Below are 20,701 nucleotides of genomic sequence, written 5' to 3' on the forward strand. Positions count from 1 at the left end.
GCCACACTGGGTCTGCCCCCGCTCACGGTGCGTGTAGCCTCCCTGCCCACACTGCTCAGGCTCTAGGTTGTTCCGCCGGGAACAATCCGAGGCTGGCCCTGGGTTGCATGCACCTCCCAGGTCCAAGCCGCTCAGGTTCAGGCACTCAGGTAGTCCTCAGAGGCGCAGACTCAGCTGGGGCTGCGTTTTGTGCTCTTCCCAGGTCCGTGCAGCTCAGGTGATGAGGTGTTTGGCGAGCGCCAATGCTGCGACTTATCGCCTCCCCGCCACTTGGTTATCTGGGTGTAAAACCGGCGCACCTTCTCAGGCAGATGTTGACCGTCCAGACCCCCAATAAGTTTTAGTTAGCAAAGAAGCCAGTTTTATAGATAATGTCTCTCTGGGGCTGCGATTGCCCCCTTCCGGCTCTGGCTGCCTGTCACCGGAGGGGGAAGGTTTGCCGCCGGCTACCTCTGTTTAGTCCTTTGTTCCGTACGCGGGCTGGCGGTGTCTTAGGTTAGGGCTGGCTTTTCGCATGGTAGATATCCCACAGTCTGGTTTGCTAGCCCAAATTATTTCGCTCAGATAGCGCTCAGGGTATTCGGGCCAGATTCTTACTCTAAGCGATGCAGCCCGTGCCGCGCCTCCCTGCCCAGCCCCCGCTTGCTAATGGCGGATGCAGGCGTCTGCGCTGCTTCTCCGCTGGAGGAGTTACCGTAGGGCTCGCAATCTGCGAGTTTTAATTGTTTATTTATTTTTTCTCCCTGTTATGTTGTCCTCTGTGCTTCCAAAGCTCGGCACGGATTCGGCAGTGAGAAGGTTTCCTGGTGTTTGGAAACTTCTCTCTTTTTAAGACTCCCTTCCCGGGACGGAACTCCGTCCCTCCCTCTTTTGTCTCTTTTATTGTCTTTAATATTTTTTCCTACCTCCTTTCGAGGAGTTGGGTTGCTTTTCTGGGTGCCTGATGTCCTCTGCCGGCATTCAGAAGTTGTTTTGTGGAATTTACTCGGCGTTTAAATGCTCTTTTGATGAATTTGTGGGGGAGAAAGTGTTTTCCCCGTCCTACTCCTCCGCCATCTTGGCGCCTTCCCTTACTTCTTTCACCTGTACTACTCAAACATGTCTAAAGGTTTTGGCAGTTCTGTGTCATACACCAGGGAGATGTCCTAATGGAGATACCTTACTGTGTCACAGTTCTCATGCTGAAAGTTTATTTTTTTACATTGTAAGTTTTATGTTCATGCAAGTACCGGCCTTAGACTTCAGCTAGCTGAGTTTCGCTGGACTTCAGATTTTTCTCTCATCATACCCTCTCCTGTATCATAAAGAATCGTCCTTGAAACCAGCAATGCTGTGGGATAGGATGCTTTGAATCTGTACCAGGTCCAGTATAAGTTATGACTTTGAAAACACCCACTTTGAATTTTTTTATTGTCTTTTTTGGGGGTTGAGACAGGCAGGGCCAGCATTTGTGTCCTGGTGGTGATGTCCATGTCCTTGATTCTCCCCTAAGGGGCACTTGCTGAGTCTTTACGTGTTCATCTTTCCTCATGCAGGGCCTTGAGCCCATGTTCAGGAGCTCCAGCAGGGCCTCGGAGCAGACCTGGTTCTGGGAGGATGCCTGACAGGCAGATCCCTCCCAAGGACTTGACAGGAAGAGTACTTATTTCTCAGGTCACATGAAATTAGTACTGATGGATTTCACTTGCAGATTGGGGGTGACACACTGGTTTTGGACATTTTATGTGGTTTATATTGACAAGTGCCCCTAAAGAAAACCATATCTCAAGGGTCAGGTCTATACTGAATGTAACTCTCTGTGTCTTTTGTGTTGTGTGTGTATTTTTAAAGCCTCTTTGGGGTAGAATGTATTCACCATTGGATTTCCTTGGCCTGGGATCCTAGATTTGGTAACAGAGCTTACTACAGCAAGATGACATGTCTAAATATGTTTTGTTAGTAGAAGTAGTATTTTTTTTAAACACAGTGCAGGGCACATGGGATCTTACTTCCCGAACTAGGATCAAACCAAAGCCCAAACACTGAAGGTGCTGAGTCCTAACCACTGGACCACAAGGAAATTCCTTGTTTCATTCAGTCAGAGGTCTCCAAGGCCATCCTCAAAGTTGACTAATAGAAGGACTCCCAAGATTCAGGAGTGATTACACTCACCTCCACACCTCCACACACATATATATGTGTGCTGTGCTCAGTCACTCAGTCGTGTCTGACTCTTTGTGACCCCATGAACTATACCCTGCCAGGCTCCTCTGTCCATGGGATTTCCCAGGCAAGAAGACTGGAGTGGGTTGCCATTTCCTTCTCCATTACACCCAGGGTTACACCCAGGGTTACTCTTTATTGCAGTTCAAGGATACACACTAGAATCAGCAAAGGGAAAGGTACCTGGGGTGAAATTCACAAGAAACCAGGCTTAAGATTCCACGTCTTTTCGAGGGAAGGGACATGAAGATGATATGAGTTTGCCCTAAATGACATGTGACAGTACACGTGTTGCTGTTGTTAGTCCCTAAGTCATGTCAGACTCTGTGACCCCATGGACTGCAGCACACCAGGCTTCCTTATCTTTCACTATCTCCCAGAATTTGTTTAAACTCATGTCTGTTATTTCGGTGATGCCATCTTCTGTCGTCCCCTTCTTCTCCTGCCCTCAGTCTTTCCCAGCATCAGGGTTTTTCCCAGTGAGTCGGCTCTTTGCTTCATGTGGCAAAAGTATTAGAACTACACATGAAGTGTTGCCAACCTAGGAAGTTCAGCTGAGTCTCGCTGCAGGGCTGTCCTAGGGGTCAAGAAGATAGCTCTGAGGCCTCATGTGATGGACATGTGCTACTCAGACCCCAGGCCTTGAAAGCAAATGGCTCTTTGTCATAAATGGCATTGTTAGGATTAACTTCCCTGGTCCTACTGCTCTTGTATGGCTAAATGCCTCAAGTATATCAAAACACTGTTCTCAGGAGAATATTCCAGAGCTCAAAGGTTATCTCCCAGAGTGAGGCAATGCTGAAGACAAGTCTTTCTTTAAAATTTTCAGGGTTTGAGCACCAAGATTTGCCGAATTAACTCTCTCCTTCTAGGTCATAGGGAGTGGTTCTCTTGTTCTTGTTTTCTTAAAGATGTCTAGGAATTTGCTGATCAGGTACAGTGGCACCACAATAACCTGAGAACTCTGAAAAGTTGGCATGAATATGATGATTTTGGCAAAATATATTGTCTACACTTAAAGCTTGATTCTTTACAAGAAAGACTCCTCAAATCTGACTCACAAGGGAAAAGGTTCTTGAGGGAGGGATACAGAGAGAATGGGAATTGGATAGAGTGACTAGATTAGGGAAAAATACAGATCCACAGGGAAACAGAGAGGCCATGAAGGACAAGGATTTGCCAGCTGAGGTGCTGGGATTAGTGGGAGTATAGAGTAGTCAAGGGAGAGGATTCCACGGAGTTATATAGAGTGGAAGAGAAGTGTGGAAATAGAAGGGCCTGGTGGAGGTTGGAGGGGAAAATGTAGATCATGGGCTTGGAGAGTGTTGCCTATAGCCCTGAGAGAGAGATAAAGACCTAAGGAGTTGTGGGGTGAAGGTCACGGGTACTAGAGGTACAGGGGAAGCCAGTATGGAAATAAGTAGATGGAGTTATTTGGGGCAGATTTGGGGGTCACTAACTCATCCCCCATTATTAATACTGTTGTTTTCAGCGGAATCACAAGTCACTCGTAGGCCAGTTTTTACAACTAGACATTGAAGTGATAAGTACTGTTCGTATCAGATACTCCTGGGACTTCCCTGGAAGTCCAGTGGTTTGGACTCCATGCTTCTGCTGCCGAGAGCATGGATTCCATCCCTGGTCTGGGAAGTGAGATCCCACATGCCTCATGGCATAGCCCTCCAAAAAATATTGCTAATAATTTTTATATTCACTAAGTCCCTAGGTTGAAGTTTGATTGAATACCAAACTATCACTAGTTTACTCCTCTTTGAGTATTTCGGGCATGGGGAGTGACCAGGATGGGCCTGGCTGGAGCATCTCTCCTGGTCTGGGGCCCTCAGTATTGGCAGCAGGAGACCTGACTCTTTCTCAGTACAATGTCTTCAAGAACTTTTATGCCTCTAACTGATTTGATGAGATTCCCCTTTTTTACTTTAGTATTTTTAAAATTTAATACAAGCTTTATATAAGAAATAACATGTAACTAAACAGTATTAAAAACCTCTGGTACAGTGTCACGAACCTCCATCCATAGTTCTTCAGGCATTCTGTGTATCAGATCTAATCCCTTGAATCTATTTGTTACTCTCACTGTATAATAATAAGAAATTTGATTTAGGTCATACCTGAATGGTCTAGTAGTTTTCTCTACTTTCTTCAATTTAAGTCTGAATTTGGCAAGAAGCATTTTGTGATCTGAGCCACAGTCAATTCCTGGTCTTGTTTTTTTGCTGACTGTATAGAACTTCTGCATCTTTGGCTGCAAAGAATATAATCAATCTGATTTCTGTATTGACCATCTCTTGATGTCCATGTGTAGAGTCTCCTCTTGTGTTGTTGGAAGAGGGTGTTTGCTATGACCAGTGCATTCTCTTGGCAAAACTCTATTAGCCTTTGCCCTACTTCATTCTGTACTCCAAGGCCAAATTTTCCTGTTACTCCAGGTATGTCTTGACTTGCACTTTTGCATTTCAGTCTCCTATGATGAAAAGGACATCTTTTTTAGGTGTTAGTTCTAGAAGGTCCTTTAGGTCTTCATAGAATTGTTCAACTTCAGCTTCTCAGCATTACTGGTCAGGGCATAGACTTGGATTACTGTGTTATTAATGATTTGCCTTGGATACAAAACAGAGATCATTCTGTTGTTTTTGAGATTGCATCCAAGTACTGCATTTCAGACTCTTTTGTTGACTATGATGGCTACACCATTTCCTCTAAGAGATTCTTGCCCTCAGTAGTAGATATAATGGTCATCTGCAGTAAATTCACCCATTACAGTCCATTTTAGTTTGCTGATTCCTAAAATGTCGATGTTCACTCTTGCCATCTCCTGTTTAACCACTTCTACTTTGCCCTGATTCATGGACCTAACGTTCCAGGTTCCTATGCAATATTGCTGTTTACAGCATTGGACTTTACTTCCATCACCTGTCATATCCACAACTGGTTGTCGTTTTTGCTTTGGCTCTGTCTCTTTATTCTTTCTGGAGTTTTTCTCCATTGATCTCCAGTAGCATATTGGGCACCTACCAACCTGGGGAGTTCATCTTTCAGTGTCCTATCTTTTTGCTTTTTCATACTGTTCATGGGGTTCTCAAGGCAAGAATACTGAAGTGGGTTGCCATTCCCTTCTCCAGTGGACCATGTTTTGTCAGAACTCTCCACCATTACCTGTCTGTCTTGGGTGGACCTGCATGGCATGGCTCATGGTTTCACTGAGTTAGACAAGGCTGTGGTCCATGTGATCAGATTGGTTAGTTTTCTGTGATTGTGGTTTTCATTCTGTCTGCTCTCTGATGGAGAAGGATAAGAGGCTTATGGAAGCTTTTTGATGGGAGAGACTGACTGAGGGGGAAACTGGGTGTTGTTCTGATGGGCAGGGCCATACACAATAAATTTTTAATCCTTTTTTCTATTAATGGGCGGGGCTGTGTTCCCTCCCTGTTATTTGACCTGAGGTCAAACTATGGTGGAGGTGATGAAGATAATGGTGACCTCCTTCAAAAGGTTTCATGCACACACTGGTGTGCTCAGTGTCCCCAACCCTGAAGCAGGCCACCACTGACCCATGCCTCCACCAGAGACTCCTGGACACTCATGGGCAAGTCTGGGTCAGTCTCTTGTGGGGTCACTGCTCCTTTCTCCTGGATCCTGGTGCACACAAGTTTTTGTTTGTGCCCTCAAAGAGTCTGTTTCCCAGTCCTGTGTAAGTTCTGGCAGCTCTATGGTGGGGTTATTGGCAACCTCCCCACCTTTCTCAGAGTTTTAGGTAAAATTGTGAGTGACTTACCAGAGAATGATAAGCAGTAGTGGTGAGCATCTTCTTCAAAATAAACAATGTTATGGTGTACTTTTAATGAAGTATTATATAAAAATGAACTGAACTGATATAATTATTATGTAAATACTTCTGCAATGGATGTTTTACTAGTGCTTGCAGTCGAGGAGTTCACAGTTTATGCCAAAACAAATGCAGACGAAACAATTGTCCACAAACAATCTCGTTGTTATAGAGAATTGTATGAGTGTGTAACTTAAATTTATAACCATAAAATTCATAGACATGAAGTAGGAATGGAACATTAAGAAAAGGTACATGAAAATGGAACAGCATGTGGCAAGTCATTGCTAAAACTGAAGACCAGAATTTTGGAGGGGAAATTCAGTCCTTGAGTAAGGCTTTTGGAGGCCGGTCATGAGTTTTGTCCATTATATCCTTAGAATGAAGACAGTAATTTATATGGAATATGATGTTTTGTGGGGGAAATGAGCATGTTTAAATATGTTCAGATATAAATGGCCTAACTGAACTGAAGTGGTGCAAAGGAGAGCATAACATTACATTTTACTAGTTTCTAAATAACATCAGATGATTGTGACAATGGAAAAAGATGTGAATTGCCTGGAAGTGGGATGTGTCGAAGTCAGAATTTTCCCTCTTTAGTGAAGATGAGTTGGACATATTGGGATGGGAGATGTTGGCAGATGAATGCTCTATGAAGTTAGTTTGTGGTGGAGACTTCCATTAAATTCAGAGCATCCCAAGGAGAGCCATTTGAGAGGAAAAGACATGGGTCCATTCTGTGTGTATAGAATTTGTGGTTCCTGATTTTCAAGGAGTAAAGTGCATATTGTCTCAGTTTAAGGAGAGATTTTTACTGTATTCCCATTCTGAAGCCAATGAAAGTATTGAGAATTCAACAGGTTGAAAAGCAAAATACTTATTTTAACACAATGGATATATAGATTGAACCTTGTACCCCAAAGAGAAACCAACATTTTCACCTGACATGAAACACTTAAATATTTACCACAAACTAGGTCACACAGCAAGAAAAAGAAAATACATGTACAGATACCTATAAATGTGTATATATGTTTGCTTGAAGCTATGTGTATGTATATATACATACATATCAAATTAACCATATTTGTTATTTATCAGTATTATAATGTAAAGTTGTATGTTAAGAACAATTTAAAATGGCCATAACTACAATAGTTCAGTTCAGTTCAGTCGCTCAGTCATGTCCAACTCTTTGCGACCCCATGAACTGCAGCATGCCAGGCCTCCCTGTCCATCACCAACTCCCACAGTTCACCCAAACCCATGTCCATTGAGTCGGTGATGCCGTCCAACCATCTCATCCTCTGTCGTCCCCTTCTCCTCCTGCCCTCAATCTTTCCCAGCATCAGGGTCTTTTCCAATTAGTCAGCTCTTCACATCAGGTGGCCAAAGTATTGGAGTTTCAGCTTCAACATCAGTCCTTCCAATGAACACCCAGGACTGATCTCCTTTAGGATGGGCTGGTTGGATCTCCTTGCAGTCAAAGGGACTTGCAAGTGTCTTCTCCAACACCACAGTTCAAAAGCATCAATTCTTTTGTGCTCAGCTTTCTTTATAGTCCAACTCTCACATCCATACATGACCACTGGAAAAACCATAGCCTTGACTAGACGGACCTTTGTTGACAAAGTAACGTCTCTGCTTTTTAATATGCTGTCTAGGTTGGTTATAACTTTCCTTCCAAGGAGTAAGCGTCTTTTAATTTCATGGCTGCAATCACCATCTTCAGTGATTTTGGAGCCCCCCAAAATAAAGTCAGCCACTGTTTCCACTGTTTCCCCATCTATTTGCCGTGAAGTGATGGGACTGGATGCCATGATCTTAGTTTCCTGAATGTTGAGCTTTAAGGCAATTTTTTCACTTTCCTCTTTCACTTTCATCAAAAGGCTCTTTAGTTCTTCTTCACTTTCTGCCATAACTATAATAGTGATAAGTCTTAATATGTGTGTTATCTGAAGAGCATATTGCCACACTAGGTTTTTGTTCAGTTCAGTCACTCAGTCGTGTCCAACCCTTTGTGACCCCATGGACTGCAGCATGCCAGGCTTCCCTGTCCATCACCAACTCCCGGGCCCTACTCAAACTCATGTCCATCGCATTGGTGATGCCATCCTGCCATCTCATCCTCTGTCGTCCCCTTCTCCTCCTGCCTTTAATCTTTCCCAGCATCAGGGTCTTTTCCAATGCTTTCCTCTGTCAGGGGTCTATGATGAAGATATATTTAGTCCAATAAAAATAGATCTACAGTTTTATCTGAATGATCACTATGTGTTCATTGGAGATTATTTTTCAATTTAATTTAATTTAATTTTATTTTTTTAACTGAAAAACACTTTAGTTTATTTCCTGTATGATTTTTTTCATTCTTTTTTTTTTCTAATTTTATTTTATTTTTAAACTTTACATAATTGTATTAGTTTTGCCAAATATCAAAACGAATCCGCCACAGGTATACATGTGTTCCCCATCCTGAACCCTCCTCCCTCCTCCCTCCCCACACCATCCCTCTGGGTCGTCCCAGTGCACTAGCCCCAAGCATCCAGTATCATGCATCAAACCTGGACTGGCAACTCGTTTCTTATAGGTGACTTGTGTTAGTTTCACAGCAAAGTGATTCTGTTATATATATGTTTCCTGTTATTTTGCACTGTCAGTTACTACAAGCTATTGCATATAATTCCCTGTGCCATACAGTAAATCCTTGTTGCTTATCTGTTTTGTGTATAGTTTGCTAATTTCAAACTTTTAGTCTCTCCCTCTCCCTCCTTTCTCCTTTGGTCATCATAAGTCTGTTTTGTATGTTGGTGAGTCTGTTTGTGTTTTGTGTGTAGAGACTCATTTACATTATATTTTAGATTCCAAATACAAGTGATATTATATAATTTATCTTTGTCTGACTTAATTCACTTAATATGATAATCTCTAGATCCTTTCATATTACTACTAATTGTGTTGTTTTATTTTTAAATGACTGATTAATATCCCATTGTATATCTAGACCTCATTTTCTTCATGCGTTTATCAGTTGATGCACATTTAGATTCCTTCCATGTCTTTATTATTGTTAGTAGCATTTCTATGAACACTGGGGTGCATGTATCTTTTCTAACTAGAGCTTTTACTTTTTCTGGTTCTGTTGTATCATGGAGTGATATTTCTGAATCATATGGTAGCTCTGTTTTAAAAGAACATTCATACTGTTTTCCATAATGGTTGCACCAATTACATTCTCACTAATAGTATATGAAGTTTCATTTTTTCAGTGGAGGCCATTAATGAGACATTTTTGTCAAACTCTCCCTTTTTATACAGTTAAAGTATTGAACATCAGCTCTCACACCATGGTATGTAGACAGTCACATTGATTTGTACATGTGTGGATTATGTCAGTGGTTCTGAGATGCAACATTGGTTTATCACCATGACCGCAGAATCCCACTGTGGGTGCATAATAGCTACATTGCTCTTGGAGCTGGCAGTAAAAAGTCATATGCCACCATCTGTGTACCCATACACTCCACTTTCATTTAGTGGTCACTTTTAATTTTGAAAACTTGAAACCTCCAGAAAATTAAAACATACAGCAGAAAATTTCTACAGAAAATTTAACCTTTCAGCATATGCTTCATCTGGAACCACCAAATATTACTGTTTTTTTCTAACATTACTCTTTTATCATAAGTTGTTTTTCATCTGTCTGTGTTTGCAGTTTCACATGAAAATAATTTTCTGACATCTTGAGACTTTGCCCCTTGACCTGAATATTTGTCTCCTTATTTGTAGATCATTCTTATGTCTTACAAATAGAATTATCATGCTTAACAAATCAACAACAGTGTTATACCATCATGGAACAGACCATCCATATACAGAATTCCCCAATGAGACAATGATATTTTTATGACTGCTTTCAGAAATCTAGGACCAGTCATGATAGAAGGATTGAGTCAATTGTCTTGATTCATTAATTTCTTTAATCTATAACACCAGCAGATCATTTTTCCCCCTTCAGTGATACACTCTTAAAGAACACATGCTTACTGTTTTTGCACAGTGTGGCAATCAATATCTTTGTTCTCCAGACCAAAGGTAGAACTCAGAGTGCTAAATCCATCATGCTCAGTTTTGCAGAACATCCTTAAATGTAGATTTCTCTGATCCTCTGCTTCATTCTGAGACTCAGTTTTAACGTTGAATAAGAACTTCTATAGCCAGATGACTATAGAAATGTCTGTTTGTATCACCTTGAAGGCAGATGATGGGTATTTTCTGTTATTGGCCACAAGTTTGATTACTTGGTTATGATCATGCACTAGATTTACTCCTTCTAGAAGTGGATTTTCTCCTGTGTAATTGATAAATAATTGTTGCAGTGATACCTTGAAGTTCCCTGAGCAGCTGAAATATTAATATGTTGACCACATTTATCTAGCATCCATTGTTGATATTTCATCTGAATCAACCATCAGATGATGGTTTTAACATTCTTCTATGACTTGTGTGCATGTGGCGTGCTCAGTCATGTCCAACTCTTTGTGATGCCATGGACTGTAGCCTACCAGGCTCCTGTATCCATAGGATTCTCCAGGCAAGAATACTGTAGTGGGTTGCCATGCCCTCCTCCAGGGGCTCTTCCCAACCCAGGGATTTAACCTGTGTCCCCTGCATCTCCTGCATTGCAGGTGGATTCTTTATCCACTGAGCCACCTGGAAAGCCCCTTCTCACATGTGTATAATTGTCATTCCTCTGTAATGAAGAGTGTTTCCTTGTATCTAATGACAGTGGACTCAAGATTTCTGTTTCATTTGCAATAGTGTAATATTATTGTAAGTTTTTATTTTGATGCTCAAAATATCCCATATTTGCCCAAAGGGAAATTCTTTAGCCTGGATATGTCCCATCAGGTCTTTTGGTGTATTACTGTTGAGTGAAATGTGTATATATATATGACATGACATATGCTAGGAGCCAGCGTGAGGAACTCTGCCCGTGGCAAAGGTCATGAGGAAGGAGGCTCAGCATATGCAAAGGCGGGATCGAGCCTCAGGAGTCCCCCTGGAAATTCTCGAGCACCTACCCAAAAACCAGAGTCTGCCTACATTACTGCTTTGTGCTCTCACCTACACCTCTGACTTTATAGGGGGCTGTCCCCCACCACCTCTTTTGGAGAAGGAGTTAACTCGGAGCTCCAGTTAATAATTCCTGGGCGTGACAGAAGTGTTTCAACCTACAAACTCCTCTGAAATTTCTCTAGCCTGCCTGACAGGTTTGTCTGGCCACATGTGATTGTTCACAGCTTCCCAACCGTGAGAGGCACGAGATGCTTTAAACCTTCTAAAATCAGGTTCTTCTGAGAAGTTAGGAAATTATTAGTGTAGTATAGTGGGCTGATTAAAAATTGTATTGGTGAAGGGTTTTCATTTGTTGAGCCAATGTTTGCTGCTAAGTCCACATCCCCTGCCCTTATACACATTAATGCATATATAGAAGAAATAAGTATTAACCTTTGATATTAATCACGTTAAACCTTAGGCTAAGGAAATTCTTTCCTTAATTAAAACCTACTACACCCTCACCCTATAGGAATGTAACCTTATCTGGCGCCTTCGGAAGGTGGCATCTGTTTTAAGAATAATCACTCCTGGAGAAATAAGTGTTCTGGTTGACTGACCACTGTCACAAGGAGAGGGTCATAAATTGTTAGCAAGCCCCCTGGCCAGAAGATGATGTAATGCCCCTAAGACTTTTGTATACATTTGTATGAAGCACCTGATTTTGATAAAAGTCAGGACTGCTGACCCCGCATGACTTTTGTATTACATCTCTGTGTATAAAAGCGGACCCTGGAAAATAAAGAAATGGGATCAGTTCCTGGAAAGACTGGTCTCCCCATGTCGTTCTTTCTCTCACTTTCTGGCTGAATTCCCATCTGGAGAGTGGAGGCTCGTCAAGCCTACTAATTATGGCTGGGCTTCTAAGATCTGAGCGGGGAGGCCTTAGTGTCTCCTCTCCTTCGGGAGAACGGAAGGATGCCTGCGGCCTACGTAGGTGATGTAAATTTCTTGTCTTGAAATTTTTTTGGCTTTCCACGTAAACCAAGTTATTTAGCCTCTTTTCTTCACTGAATTTTCCTACTGAGCTATCCTTATTCTATTACTCTTTATATCTCTAATTAATATTTAATTAAAGCTATTGTATCCAGTTTGCCGATGCCGTCTATCCTTTGAATTTCCCTGGATCCACCGGGTTTGGACCCTGGCAGACATATATATATATGGCAGGCAGTTCATGGCTGATTCATGTTGAAGTTTGACAGAAAACAGCAGAATTCTGTAAAGAAATTACCCTTCAATAAAAAATAAATTAAAAAAAGACTGCTGTTAAGTGTTGTTCTCCCCAAATTTTAGCTGCTCTCCTGTAGATTCAAGTGAAGGGTGTTGAAGGGCATATTACATGAGGATAATTTTTATCCCTAAGTTGAAATTAAAGAAAGCTGAGCACCGAAGAATTGATGCTTTTGAACTGTGGTGTTGGAGAAGACTCTTGAGAGTCCCTTGGACAGCAAGGAGATCACATCAGTCAATCCTAAAGGAAGTCAGTCCTGAATATTCATTGGAAGGACTGATGCTGAAGTTGAAGCTCCAATACTTTGGCCACCTGATACAAAGAACTGACTCATTGGAAAAGACCCTGATGCTGGGAGGGATTGAAGGCAGGAGGAGAAGGGGAAGACAGAGGATGAGATGGTTGGATGGTATCACCGACCTGGTAGACATGAGTTTGAGCAAACTCTGGGAGCTGGTGATGGACAGGGAAACCTGGCGTACTGCAGTCCATGGGGTCACAAAGAGTCAGACACTGAGTGACTGAACTGACTGATTGAAACTAGAAGCTATAGGAAATGAGAACAGGTTTTCAAAGAGATATCTGCAATCTCGTGTTTACTACAGCATAGATAATGGAAACAAATTTTTCATGAAAGAATGATAAAAATATATACATACATAAACACACATACACATAATGCAATACTATTCAGTTATGAGAAGGAAGGTTATCCTGTCATCTGAGATAAGGATGAATCTTGAGGATATTACACTAAGATTATTCAGACAGAGAAAGACAAAGAGGGTATGGTAGCATTTGTACATGAAATCTAAAGAAGCCAGACTCATAAAAACAGAGGGAAATGATGGCTACCAGAAGTAGGGAGGTGGAGGAATAGGAAAGTTGCCTAAACTACTTGAAACTAGTAGACAACTAGGTCCTTTATGTATGCACTATTGTATGTATCCAATGTAATTGTTCTATTGACATAAAAGTAGTCAAGGTTATTTCATCTGGCAGAAATACTATCATTCCAATGGTGATTATATTACAATATATAAAAGCATGAAGTGAAATGTTGTACAGCTTAACTTTACACAATGTCATATGTCAAATATAGTTCACTAAGAAAAGGAACCAACCATACATGAGTATTGTGATTTGATTATAAATGAAGGAATAAATGGAAGGCAGAATCAGTTAGAGGCCTCCAGTCTCCCTCTGCCACCAACATCACTCCTAGATCTGGACCTGTCCATGTTCTCACTCTGCCTCTCTTCCCTTGCCACATCCTTCATCTCTACCCTGTGATATTTAGATCTCCCCTAAAAGCGCACCTGGTCTCCGACCTCCATCCTACTCCTTTAGGTCTCAGTACTGCACTCTCCACCACTATCTTGGGACCTTTTTGACGTCCATCTCTCTGGGACCATTATTCTAGGGACCTCATTCTAACCCTCCTCAGCTGTCCTCAGCCCTGAAATGTCCATCATCTGTGCCTTCCTTCCTCTGGCCAACCATCTGCCCCAAATTCAGAGATCTCATCACATGCCCTATGCCTTCTGTATCCCTTCACTCTCATCTGCCCTGAACCTCAGCTCTCCCCAATATCTCCATGGACCCAGTCCACACACTGCATCCATGATCCTTAGCCCTGTAGTCCTGACCCTTTGTCCTGGGCTCTTGGGCTCCCTCATACCCACTGTCCTCTCCGTGTCTCTCATGTCCTGTGCCTGTTATTTCCCCCAGGCTCCATCCCCATCTCACACACTATCTCACGAGGACTGTTATCTCTACCAGGACCTGCCTACTCCACGTGACGTCATCTTCTCCCCACACTGTTTTGTACACCCACCCACCACTGACCTTTGCTCACTTTTGCCCAGTAACTTCTCATCCCCATGGAACTTTTGTTCCTGTGACATCTCTCTCCAGATACTGAAGTTCCCCATATCATAACTTCTTGCCCACTTTGCTCACATGTATTTTCATCCCCAGCCTTGCACTTGAATGTACTTGAACATTAAACTTCCTGTGCCTTTTCTCTCTTCCCTCTCTCTTTCCATGCCTTCTCTACAACCCCATGTCCCAGGTTCACTCCACCACCATCTTATCCTTATGGCTCCTATTCCGTCTTACCCATTCCTACTCTACTCTATCACACATCATACAGTCTCTCTCCCAAACATGCCAAGTTTCTCAGAGTGTGTGTTAACATCAGATGGCAGTATTTACCATACATTTGAGGTGCTGTGCATTGTAGTAAATACTGTCCTTGGGATTTTTGCAGGGTTGAAGGCCTGGAGAGTGTGGGAAGGCTCCCGCTTTCAGGCATCCAGAAGTCTAGATAGAAAACTGTTCTTTTTGGAAAGATCATGTCATAACACACACACAGAATATGGTGACTGATTTTTATGAAAGAATGTAAAAGAACCTGATGCTGGGAAAGACTGAAGGCAGGAGAAGGGGGTGATAGAAGATGAGCTGGTTGGATGGCATCGCTGACTCAATGGACATGAGTTTGAGCAAACTCCAGTAGTTGGTGATGGACAGGGAAGCCTGGTGTGCTGCAGTCCATGGGGTCACAAAGAGTCAGACACAACTGAGCTACTGAACTGAACTGATAATTCTGAGTTTCTGTGCATGTGTGCATTTTTGAGTATTTATACATGAGAATTTTTATGTGTTCAGAGTGTGCACTGATACTCTTAACTGTGTGGTTGACATTGTATGAACATGTAATTGTGTATGTCCGTGAATATGTGAATGTGTGTGACTGTGTGTTTGTGTATGTCAGTTTACATGCATGCTTGTTTGCATCTGTGTGTAAGCATGTTGGTGTGTGTGTAGGATGGGTTGTCCACTATTATGGCTCGAGCAACTGATTTGACCTTATAGAATTATTGCATAGTGAACCTAGTTCAAATAGTAGATTTGTGTGTCAGGAAACCTTAAGAATTGAATTTAACTATTACATATAATGTATATATATATTCCTTAATTTAAAAAGCGAGTGTGGTTACTCAAAATTTTGGATAAAAAGAAGTGTGGAGGCCTCTGTTGACCTCGTTGGTCTGTTTTGGAGGGGAAGGCCACGTCTCATGAGTGGTGGGATCTGATTTCCCTGACAGGGCTCAAACTTGGGCCTCAATTGTGGAAGCACCAAGTCCTAAATAAACACTGGACCATCAGGGAATTCCCATTTGTTGGTCTTGAATTGAGTGAGTAGCACTGGCTTATCTGACAGTTACAGGAATAGTAGAATCTTCTTTTTAAACTATATGCTCCTGGTTCTTTTATTTTTGAGGGACTTTTTAGAACCTTCTCTTTTCTGTCAATATCAGTCTGCTTCTGCTTCCTATCACTTAGTCACCATCACTTCCTATCTGCTTAGTCACTCAGTCATGTCTGACTTTTTGCAACCCCATGGACTGTAGCCTGCCAGGCTCTTCTGTCCATGGGGATTCTCAAGGCAAGAATACTGTAGTGGGTTGCCATGTCCTCCTCCAGGGGATCTTCCCAACCCGGGGATCAAACCCAGGTCTCCCACGTTGCAGTTTGATTCTTTATCATCTGAGCCACCAGGGAAGCCCAGGAATACTGGAGTGGGTAGCCTATCCTTTCTCCAGGTGATCTTCCCAACTCAGGAATCGAACCCAGCTCTCCTGCACTGCGGGCAGATTCTTTACCAGCTGAGCTACCAGGGAAGCTCACCTATCACCCTAGTTAGGATCAATATCAGTAAAGTTTAGTTTCCTAATAGTTTGCTTATTTATTGATACTGAATTTTACAAATGGGCACACTGATATCTAATGTGGATTATTGACACCACATCCTTCTTGTTACTTTTATCTGTTTTGAAAACCTCAGATATTTGGACAAATTCCACTTCTTTGCTCTTAACTTAATTGATGATCCTGATCAGTATATGAAATTAGGAAAAATTTGTCCTGGGAACAAGTTTTCAGTGAGGCAGAACCTCCATAGAGACTCATCCTTGCAGCCAGTCCCTTATATGTCAATTTTAAGTTCTTCCTGCTCCATGCATGTAAGCCTTGTCTGCCTCCTGGGATCATGGAAAAATGAGCCTCAGTCACAAAAACTCCAATAGTGCCTTATGACATATTAGCTGGAAACTTATAATTACTCTTGACGATTAGCAACTTGGAAACTGTTTTCAAAAATAATCCCAGTTCCCAAACCTATTCTTCCCAGCTCTGCTACAGATGACATGATAATTGCAGTTCTGAGGGGAGGTGAGGTCACAGTATCACAAACTTATATCTCAGGGTTGAGCTACCCCTCCTGCACACGTACTGATTGCTTTGACCTTTACACTGAGCCCACCATCCAGGCAGCAGGAAAAAGAAATTGCATTTTTTTCAGTATTCATCAGGGAGGTAAAAATCTATCAAGGAAGGATTTGTATCAGGAATCTGGTAAGTGGACATACTGGACAAAGGGAATCTCCCATGTGTGAACTTGTTCCAGCGCCGAAGTCCTGCAGGAGGGTGGGATAAATCCTGAGTCTGGACCGAGATAGAAAAGGAAGATGGGGTCCTAGACCTTTCACCAATCCCTGATGCTCCTAATGTGATGTGTGTAATCCTGACTGATTGTGATTCTTGTGGTTTATTGCAGTGAATAATGAAATCTAATATTTTGTGTTCTTATGAACAAGTAAGTATGCCGTGCAGTTTACTTTATAAGAGTCATGGACATAATTTTTAGGATTAAGAATGAAGCCATAATACTCCATACTTGTAAGAAAGAGTAGGACAAATCTATAGGAATCATCTGATCCTGTGCAGAAATACTGTGTCTCGCAGCAGTTGCTGCAATAGAATGGGTGTATGAAGTACTTAGTACATTTAATAACTGCATCTCTATTGAATATGTAGAGGATTTTCCCATTTAGTAAAGCAGAATTTAAGAAAAATTGAACTTTATACTTTTCAGATACCATTTTTAGGCTCAAATGTATCTTGTGATATTTCTATTGCTTTTACATGTTAAAATATCCATTCAGAAGACATGTGCCTTTTTTACAGCATACAATTTGCTTGCCTTAACATTTGATTTTTCACGTGTCTTGTATTTTCATATCTTTCACAAATCTTTCCTTCCTGCTAATACTTTATTTGACTCCAGTATTAATAAATTGATATATACATATATGAACTGAATGTGCAAGTTGCTCAGTTGTGTCTGACTCTTTGCGACCTCACGGACTACAGAGTCCATGGAATTCTCCAGGCCAGGATACTGGAGTGGGTAACCTTTCCCTTCTCCAGGAGATCTTTCCAACCCAGGAATCAAACCCAGGTCTCCCACATTGCAGGCGGGTTCTTTACCAGCTGAGCCACAAGGGAAGCTCAACAATACTGGAGTGGGTAGCCTGTCCCTTCTCCAGCAGATCTTCCCAACCCAGGAATTGAACTGGGGTCTCCTGCATTGCAGGCGGATTCTTTACCTACTGAGCTGTCAGGGAAGCCCCATATGAACTGAAATTGGTACTAATTTTGATTCTACCATGCAGTATTAATCAGGCAGCAGTGTTTCCTGTCCCATTGTTTCCATGATTTATGCCATTGTGCTTTTGTCCTCATGTGAGAATAAATGACTCTTTCTGTTGCCGTCTTAATATTGAGCCATTTTTGTATTCGTTAAATCCACCTTGTCATGGGGCAGGTACCTGCAGTTTTGTATTGAGGCAATACATTTCCCACTAAATCAAGTTCACAAGGGAATGCTTTCCCTTTTCGTCCTCCTCCCAAGAACCCAGCTTTAAAAAAATATGGTGTTAATGAGATTTTTAAAGCCTTCTAGCTAGTGTGATGGAGAAGGCAATGGCACCCCACTCCAGTACTCTTGCCTGGAAAATCCCATGGACAGAGGAGCCTGGTGGGCTGCAGTCCATGGGGTCTCAAAGAGTCAGACACGACTGAGCGACTTCACTTTAACTTTTTACTTTCATGCATTGGAGAAGGAAATGGCAACCCACTCCAGTGTTCTTGCCTGGAGAATCCCAGGGACAGCGGAGCCTGGTGGGCTGCTATGGGGTCGCACAGGGTCAGACACAACTGAAGTGACTCAGCAGCAGCAGCAGCAGCAGCACATTTACATTTAATTAAGATTTCTTTTTTTATTCAAACTTTGTTCTTGCCCATAGAATGACTCTTCATAAATCAGTGGGAAATTGTCACTACCTAAATTTTAAAATAAAATTCTACAAATCTAAATGGAAATGACAGGGTTCAAAACCAAAACTAAATCTAGACCTGGTTTATTGAAGAACACAGGCAACTAGGATTTGAGTACATTCTGGATTAAATGCACTATTGTTATCAGCCAATCCAGGGTCAAATCGAAGTAATCATCTGCCCCCAATCAGGGACTGAATTTAGACCTAACACTTAACTTCTTTGTGTTGGTATTTGCTTCATCTTTATAAGGAAGATAATACTGTCTGCCTCATAAATTTGTGAGGAATAAAGAGGCTACTACATGTGTGTCTTCCATTGCACTGATTCATACACTACAAGTGTTCTTTCATGATTATACATTCAACTGTTGGAAGCACTGATATGACATGAAAACAAATTCTTTCAAAATAGGAAGTATTGGTACGTGGAGAATGTTGGATTTCCGTTGACCTGGTACCTGTGGTCCACAACTCATATTCCCATTCAGGACCCTCTAGCTCAGAAGACAACCATCAGTTACTCAGACCTGACAGCATGGCTGCAGGTGATTTGGCAGCAGGATTCATCTTATTATCACAGACAGTATTTGGAATGCTGGGGAATTTCTCTCTTCTTTACCATTATCTTTTCCTGTATTGCACTGGATATAGGCTAAGGACCGTCGATTTGATTGTGAAGAACCTGATCGTAGGTAACATCTTGGTTCTGTTCTCTGCTGGATTCCACAGTACAATGACAAATTTTGGGTGGAATCATCTCAACAGTGGATCTGCATGTAGATTTTTTGCATATGTTCGTGGAGTGGGCAGGGGAACATCCATTGGCATCACCTGCATCTTGAGTGTCTTCCAGGCCATCACGATCAGTCCCAGGAACTCCAGGTGGGCAAAGCTTAAAGTGCAAGCTCTCAAGTTCATTGTCCCTTCAATTTTCCTGTGCTGGATCCTGAACCTGCTGGTAAATCTAAATTATCCCATTTTTGTGACTCGAATAATGAACAACAAAAGTGTCACTAACAGAAAAAGTTTCAGACATTGTACTGCTATTCATCATGATCGTTCCGGAGACATATTTACAGCAATGATGTTCTTCCCTGTCGTGTTGTGCTTTCTGCTCATGATCTGGACAAGTGGCTCCACAGTTTTCATCCTGTACAGGCACAAGCAGAGGGTCCAAAACTTTCATAGGATCAGTGTGTCCTCCATATCCTCTGCTGAGTCCAGAGCCACCAAAACCATTCTTCTCCTGGTGAGCATCTTTGTTATTTTTAACACTCTTTCCTCCATCTCTTATATTGTTTTGGGTCTTTTGAACAATCCTAGTTTGTTCATTTCAACCATGTCTTCAATAATCACTTCATATTTCCCAACTGTAAGTCCCTTTCTGCTCATGAGTCGTGACTCCACAATATCCAGGCTCTGCTTTGCTGGGAAGAGGAATACAAACGCCCCTACCCTTACGAGAAAGATGTAAATGGTATGTGTTTGGCTTTTATTCATTTGGCTTGTTTGGTGCTTCCCTCAGAGTCCTAGGTCAAATTGTGAGTGGTTTACCAGAGGATGTTAAACAGGAGTGGTGAGCATCTTTTTCAAAGTAAACAATGGTATGGGAGTGTTGATAAAGAAGTATTATGTAATTATCTTCTCAATATTTCTGTAATGGGTGTATTGCTAGTGCTTGCATTGAGTTCAGAATTTATGCAATAATAAACACCAGGTCCACAAACACTCTCATTGTTATGAAGTATACGACTGTGTAACTTAAATGGATCACTGTAAATTTCCTAGAAATGGAGCAGGCATGGAATACTAGGAAATGGGTGAAAATGGAAGAGAATGTGGCAGGTCATTGCTGAAACTGAAGGCAGTGGTGCTGGAGGGGAAATTCAGTCCTTCCACAAAGCTTTTGGAAGCTAGTCATGAGTTTTGTCCATTATATTCTTAGAATGAAGACAGTCATTTACATGAAATATGGTGTTTTGTGGGGAGATGAGCATGTTTCAACATTTTCATGTAGAAACATCCCGACTGACCTGAAGAAGGGCAAAGTAGAAGATAAAAATACATTTTACCATAGTTTTGAGCAACATCAGGTCATTGTGAAAATGGAAAAAG

General features: G+C 41.8%; 1 protein-coding gene across 1 annotated transcript; it reads left to right on the forward strand.

The window, feature by feature from the left end:
* Positions 1–19,043: 19,043 nt before the first annotated feature.
* On the forward strand, positions 19,044–20,060 carry LOC147354410 (vomeronasal type-1 receptor 4-like). The gene has a single exon (XM_086354056.1). It carries the CDS (start codon positions 19,122–19,124, stop codon positions 20,058–20,060), a length of 939 nt encoding a protein of 312 aa, XP_086210182.1. The 5' UTR covers positions 19,044–19,121.
* Positions 20,061–20,701: the final 641 nt, after the last annotated feature.

Source organism: Bos grunniens, chromosome 18 (assembly GCF_055505025.1).
Source record: "Bos grunniens cultivar Pamir isolate PY7600 chromosome 18, Bosgru_T2T1.0, whole genome shotgun sequence".
Taxonomy (NCBI): domain Eukaryota; kingdom Metazoa; phylum Chordata; class Mammalia; order Artiodactyla; family Bovidae; genus Bos; species Bos grunniens.